This window comes from Poecilia reticulata, linkage group LG23 (assembly GCF_000633615.1).
Source record: "Poecilia reticulata strain Guanapo linkage group LG23, Guppy_female_1.0+MT, whole genome shotgun sequence".
NCBI lineage: Eukaryota > Metazoa > Chordata > Actinopteri > Cyprinodontiformes > Poeciliidae > Poecilia > Poecilia reticulata.
Window position 1 is genome coordinate 5,160,442 of NC_024353.1, and position 7,407 is coordinate 5,167,848.

A 7,407-nucleotide genomic window follows, 5' to 3' on the forward strand; every position below is an offset into this window, starting at 1 on the left:
TATTAACGGGAGTATCGGGATGAGCATGTCTAGAAACTGCTTGTTTTTTTTGGAAAATAGCTCGAGCCATTCTAACACATTCATACGCCTTCGTGTATATATATGAAAAAATAATCAATGTACCTCCAGCTGTATGATTTTTGTGCTCTTGTTTATTTCATGGCACTGAGAAAAGAAAAATGCTTATAAATGCGCAACCACTTCTAACTGAGGAACTGCAACGTTTTGATTCAAATGATTGTTTGCGACAAGAGTCTCTCTTTTGCGAACATTTCTGTTTTAAATCATCCAGTGTTGGGGAATCTCTGTGTTTTACTTGATACCGGAGAAAATAAGGACTGGAAACATTAACAAAAAGTTACTACGTTGTTCTGAACATTTAGTATAAAATTTTGTTCTCAGAAAAGTGAGCCCATAAATGGCTCTCTGAGCTTTACCGCCTCTGTGAAACGTATTTGTCCAAATGTTGTTGCAGGAGTGTGCAGGCGAGCCCCTCTTTTCCCTCTTCTGTGCCATCAAGCAGCAGATGGAGAAAGGCCCCATTGACTCGATCACAGGAGAGGCTCGCTACTCGCTCAGCGAAGACAAGCTCATCAGACAACAGATTGACTACAAGACGCTGGTAAGGGATTCACCTGCCCTGGAGTACTGGGGCTAAGGAGAGATGCTTAATATGCTTCCAGGGACAGGAAGAGTGAATAGGGTGGTCATGGGTGGTCGGTCGTGAGATGTGCGAAGGGACACAGAAGTTGTTGTTTTCACGCTTGACATGCGCAGGGGGCACTAGAGTGGTGACCTCACTAGTGGCAAGAGCTGTCAAGAAAAGGCTGGGTTTCAGTGCATGTATGACTGCACACACAAGCTGAGGAACGACTAAGATTTCCCCTTCTGCATCCTCTTAGTTGTTAGCTAAATCTCTGTTTTAGTCCTCTCTACTGTGTCTAGTGGCTATCAGCTGTGGTATCCCAGGTTTCTGGTTTTGTTCATGTTCCTTTGGTTTGTCTCTCGGGATCGGGGTTTAGAATCGGTGGCTCCACATACATTTCTTGCAACGCGTCAAGTTCATTCATGTTTCTCCTCCAGGTGGTCAACTGCATACATCCAGAGAATGAGAAAAGTCCAGAGATCCAAGTGAAGATCCTAAACTGTGACACAATAAGTCAGGTGAAGGAGAAAATTCTGGATGCCATCTACAAGAACGTCCCGTATTCACACCGCCTAAAGGCCTCAGATATGGACCTGGGTAAGAATCCTCGGACTTTTAGAAACCCTTTCTGAGAAGTACAAGCAGAAATATAGTGTTTTCCTTTTATTCTCTAAGAGTGTTGATATCTTGGTTGTAATATCTAAAAAAAAATGGCCTGTTACCAGACCAAAACTTACAATCTGTCACAATTTCCAGACTCTAAGCAGATACTTTTATTCACAAGCTTTGAACACTGATGCAGTTAATATATTGATTTGTACCAATGGCTTTGGAAAGGCTTGACTGTTCTGTGATGAAGAGGACAGCACAAGCTTAAGAGCGAGACGAAAGTGACACTGAGAGCAACGACAAAAGAGAGGCTGAGGAAGCGTGTGTCAGGCTGTTGAATTCTGACAATGAAGAAGACGACTTTAGTGGTTTTAGCGCAGGAGGAAGATGAAGGTGGCAATCAATAGCATTTCTTGGTAGGCTGCTCTATTTTTTTTAAGTGGCTGTGCTACAGGAACTGCTGGGAAAAATTATACACATTTCAATAAATGTCTTATTTTAGAACATGGACACCTGCTGCTTATAGACAAATGAGGCCTGTACATATGCTTTTTTTTTCTTCTTTTTTTTTCTCAAAGTTAGTGAGTGCAGCTTACATTCATTTAGTAGTGCGGAAATTACAGTACACTTCCGTCACTGGTTGAGCCAGATGATTGATCGCTAAATCGTTCGAGGCAATTATTACTTTCTTTAAAATCTGCTTTCTCTCTTTATAAATAGATGTTTCTGACAATATAAACAAGATCTCGTGTAATCAGCTGTTTTAACTGGTTGCTATTTGTTAATTAACAGAGATGGAATGATGCTGCAGTGCTAGGTATTGCCCTACTAATACCTACAGACCGTCTCATCAGGATAGATTTTGCTTTTCATGGCTTGATATTGCCAAATGTATTTTTTTTTCCAATCTCAAATCAAAGATGGGCTGAGTGCATACCGTGGGGATTCTGTCTGTGAGACAGCTAAGTGGAAAAACTGGTTCATCCTTTTGATGACACTCTTAAAAAAAAAAAAAACTTGATGGACCCCCTTGGGAAGGAGACGTGGTTCTCTTATTGTGTTGTTGTTAAAGGGAATGAGGAATTTGGGCCACCCTCTCCAGGGTCTATTTGTCTGCATTTGAGCAAGCTCACTGGAGAACTTATGGATGATTTTTTTTTTCCATCATCCTATACTCAAAGAATATATCCAATGTTTGAGGACCAAGATTTGAGGAAATTTTTTTTATCATGAATCCATTATGTTCTCAGAGCACACATGCCTGTAGGATTTTAATTTGCAAATGTAATTAGGATCTTGTTTTTTTTTTTTTAAATACTATGTTTCAGAAAATAACTGGTAAACATGTAGCATCGAGCTAAACATCTCCAACTCTCCATTCTTCATAGACAGACTGATCACAGTGGCTAAAAAGGATAATGGGATTTGTGGCATCCGTGTCTTGAGACAAATTGACCAAGAGTATTGTTCTCCTGAGTGCTGTCTTTAATTCCACTGTGCTACAAGCTACAAATTTCCTCAGAATACCATTGTCGTTTATTCCTAAGGACACCAAATACGACTGTTTTTCAACCTTTCAACCTGTCACCTAAAAAACCCAAATAATCTCAAATGTCATGTATTTCAGTGGATTTTATGTGATGTACCATTTTTTGTAGTGTGCAGAATAATGCTTGCTTTGGAATATGTTTGCAAAAAAAAAAAAAAGTGTAAAAGTGTGATAATAATGTGAATCCAATCCTCGTTATACCAATAGTCCAACATGTGTTCTTTGAAGGCATGTCAGAGGTTTGGTAAAGAAGAGAATACTCAGCATCATGGAGACAAATTAACTCAGTAAACAGGTTTACGGCAGGTTTGGGTTATAAACCAACATCCTAAACTTATTTTAGTATTTAATATCTTTAATATCTCAGTCTATTACTAAACTGAGACTACAGCCAAACCTGCCAAGGAGAGAGAAGTTAAGAAGCCCATGGTAACTCAGTGGTAAAGAATCACAGCTTGGATAGAGGAATCTGTTATTAGACGAGACTTACTCGTGCGAATCTTGTCTGGATCTGAGAGGGGCAAAAAGAAAGACATGACAAGTCTTGTTTCAATTTCACCAGAAGCCATTTAGGGGACACAGCAGACATGTGGTGGTGGGTGATCTAGGAACTAAGACCAAATTGAACTCTTTCTGTGTTAAAACAGAAACTGGTATTAAAAAATAAAAAAAAAAACACTGAAAACACAAGCCCTTAAGGATTGGACTCCACACATACATGGCTTTAAGCTTCTCTTTCTACTTCACAACTATAAACCAAATTGCATTGATCTATTGGATAATATCCCAATAAAATACACTGACGTTCAAGGAGAATGAATACTTTTCCATGATACTGTATTTATGCACCTTGTTGCAAATATGGATTTATGTAAATCAAAGTAATCCATCTCGTCTTGTCAAAGCCCTCATTTCCTTGGCTTTGTTTGCTCACACAAACATACACTGACTCCTTCTGATTAGACTGATTAGAAACCACCAGATTTGGGAACAAGGGGGTATCTCAGTTTGCACTGGTTTTACCCTGTGTTTATCGTTATTATTCAATCTTTCCTGCCATTCCTTTCGCTCTGAGCCTCTTCATTTGTTTACTGAGCCTTGACTAGAGACCGGAGCTCATTTGCATCTTTATAGAAAGATGTACTGCGCAGACAAAAACAACAGGAGAATCTTTATTTCCTGCAGATTCTTCAGATGCGAACACGACTCTGGTGGATCCTCCAAAGACAGGCCTCATCAGGCAGCACCGTGATTGCCGCTTTGTTTTTCCTGTTTGTGATCAGAATAGCAGAGGACAATGGCAGACGCAAGTGAGGAAACTCGGCGAGGGGCACAGACAGAATTATATGTTCAGAAAACTCTTCATGGCTAAAAACAGAACAGAAGCGTTTCCAATATGGCTGTTCGCTTCCTTCTCAAATAATGTCGCTGGAGTATTCGATCAAAGCTGCCGTTAGTTTTGTGCTGATGCGGTACAGATGGGGAGGTTGCGTACATCACCCTCTACTGTTTTCCGAAGAGAACCGAAATGTTGCATCGTGGACATGTGGGAGCTAGATAATTGGCACATTTTAGGTGATAAAGGTTTCATTGGCCTTCAAAAACATTCATATTAACTCGAAAAAAAAATTCAAAAGAAAAATCTCAGCATTACTAAAGCAGTGCTAGGCTGAAGATTCTTTCCAAAACATTCAAAATTTTTATTTTCTTTGACCTGGTTTGCCCCAGTCCGACCTTGTCCCAATGTTAGCTTTCTACCAAGCAGCAAACTTCAGCGTTTTCCTTGTTTTCAGTGTGTTATCTTTGTAAAAACCCCTCTGGAACATATTCCAAGCAAATCCCAATGTTGCTTTTGAGACGATAATAAAATATTTGTAAAAAAAAACATATAGTCTACAAAGTTACCTGTGGTATAAACTGGTAAAAACAAAACTTTTTTAACCAAGAGATACAACATCATTCCCTTTTAGCACTCTACCTCAAATTATTGATTGCCACTGTTGAACATCTCCTGTAGGATTTCATTTTTTTAGTTGTTGTGGTTGAAAAGTGCTAGCTATTCCCAAAAGCAGAAGTCAGGCATTGGTACAAGCGCCAAAATTCCCTCCTCCTCGTCCCAAAGGCGGCCCAGTTTATCAAACAACATGGTAAGATTTGGTGATATCTTGACAGATGGAGAGAGGGGAGATTAAAACCAAATCCCCCCAGCAGAAAAAAGAAAGTCTTTACTGTCAGCAAAGTGAGGGTATTTGGAAAATGGGGTTAGTATTTTTTAAATTTCCTGTTTCTTTGCAGAGTGGCGCCAGGGGAGAGGACAACGCATGATCCTACAAGATGAGGACATAACCACGAAGATTGAAGGTGACTGGAAGAGACTCAACATGCTGTTCCACTATCAGGTACGCTGTCCATATACTAAAGCATTCAACATAACAAAAATACTGAGTAAATCAGTTAGGTACAGAAAAACAAATCTAGAGAACAAAGGTTTTTATGTTGATTGTACTCTATAGTTGCTACTTCTGTGCTGTAAGAATCGGCATCCAAATAACAGTGAATACAGTGTAAAATCTATAAACAGTTGGATTTTCTCGTGAGCCTACGAAAAGGATTTTCTGAATGAATTTTTACTCTATATTAAAAAGAGGGGGATGAGTTTGAAAAGTCCTCAGACCACCTATCAACGTTTAACAACTTAACCACATTAATGCAGACTATAGAGATACCAAAGGTGTCAAGCATGTTACAATCAAAAATACTATCTTATGGCTGTGGCCGTTTCCAAATGAAAGTATTTCAAACTTGTAAATCATTTACTGAATAACAAGACAGCTGATATTGAACTCTTTTAAATCGTTTTACCTTTTGTCATATGAAGATTAAGTGTCCGTGTAGCAAAAACACAGGAAAATGAACCTGCCTCACCAATATGGTGCTAATAATTCAAGCAGCTAGGCAAGTAGTGACTGTCTCCTCCAAAGTGCAAATTGCGTGGTGCCTAAATTAAATGTCAGCAGCAGCAAGTGTCAACAGTCTGGGAGTACGAAGCGTGGGTGGAATGGATTAGAGAGCTGATTTGAATCGGAGATAAGATAATGAAGACAGAAGTTAATTCATTTTTTTTTTTTTTTCAGGCTGAGAAAAAGGGCAACTTCTCCTTGACGGACATAAAAAAAAAACCCCTGAAAAACACTCAGAACCACTCAAAAAATTATAAGGCAAAGCAAAGAGGGAAAAAAAAAAGTATCAAACATTAAACGTTCGTGACAATTCAATTGCGTCTTTGTAGAGTTCAAACCTCAAAGCAGGAAGCAGACAGTACATAGTTACTGATCAGAATCACTATCGCTATGGGATTCTTTGTTAATCGGCTTTAATTGGAAATTTGCAAAAATAATCTTCTGACCTCACGCAACCTTCAGTTGCTAAGGAAAGAATTTGATTCGTGAAACCTCATGTAACCACCGGCAGAATAAATCTGTCCATTACAACACATTACCGTCGCCTTTCTTTCGGGAAACGGTGCTCTGTTTTCTGTCTTTTACTCTCCAAATGTTATTTCCTCAAATGCCACTCCTCTCTTTCACATTTCATTATGGTCCCCCTGCTCATTGCATATCGATTCAGTATATAAGAGCAGCGATGAGGGCGAGTACTTGAGTTTCTTGGAGGGTTGTTGGGCTCCTCACAAAGGAAAATCAGAATCTGCCCTGTGGGCCTCCTGCTTACAAATGATATAAACATATTATGCATAAGGAGCAGATTGAGAGATGGGGTGAAATAATGACACAATCTTAATAAAGCCTTAGCTCGCACATGCACATATATACATGCAGACTAACTCCTGCTTCTCCAACCCACCCACACACCGATAAAGATCACTTCAATTAACCCCAAAGCATAGCCTGATTATGCAAAAAGGAGGCATTCTTTGTGTGTGTGTGGCAGAAAAAGTCCCCATTCCAGCTGTATTAATTGAATCCAGTTTGGCTGTCGGAGGCAGATGATTGACTTTTCTTTTTTTTTTTTAATTCATTTGGACTCCTTGTTTCTTTACATTTCCACGAACACACCACCTTGGAGAAAACGTATTATTGAATGGAGACTGTGGGACGTCCCCTCACACAGGCCTCCGCAATGCTCTGTTAAACCCTCACCCCCCCCGTCATTCATCGCGGGGATGTGTGGGTTGAGCGCCGCGCATAAGGGTAATAACACATTCTGTGTTTACTCACACGAAACCAGAAGAGATGAAAGGGAATAGGGAAAATTACACCAACACAATGATGTACACTTCTGGCTGCTTGTGTTAGAAGTCTGCTAAAATGAAAACCTCAAAACAAACACTTTTGTTTGAGGAGTCATTTCATGAAGTGTGCGTCTGTTTTCCAGGTACCTGATAATGCCGTGATGGCCCTGGTTCCCAAGCAGGTCACAGCTTACAACTCTGTAAATAACTCCACAGTGTCCAGAACGTCTGCAAGTAAATATGGTGAGAATCCATCGCTGCATATCTTTACGTTTTATTTTTAAATGCATAATAACATAAACGCATAACATTTGTATCGTAATGCACTGTATCACTGTGAAATTGGTGGTGGGG

General features: G+C 39.7%; 1 protein-coding gene across 2 annotated transcripts in view; it reads left to right on the top strand.

The window, feature by feature from the left end:
- plxna4 (plexin A4) overlaps positions 1-7,407 on the top strand; it is a 233,178-nt gene that overhangs the window by 211,445 nt on the left and 14,326 nt on the right. For both annotated transcript variants that reach the window (XM_008400677.2, XM_008400675.2), the window contains exons 24-27: positions 476-622; positions 1,084-1,243; positions 5,100-5,203; positions 7,197-7,296. In XM_008400677.2, the coding sequence (XP_008398899.1) occupies positions 476-622; positions 1,084-1,243; positions 5,100-5,203; positions 7,197-7,296 (511 nt within the window). The remainder of the gene's footprint in view (positions 1-475; positions 623-1,083; positions 1,244-5,099; positions 5,204-7,196; positions 7,297-7,407) is intronic.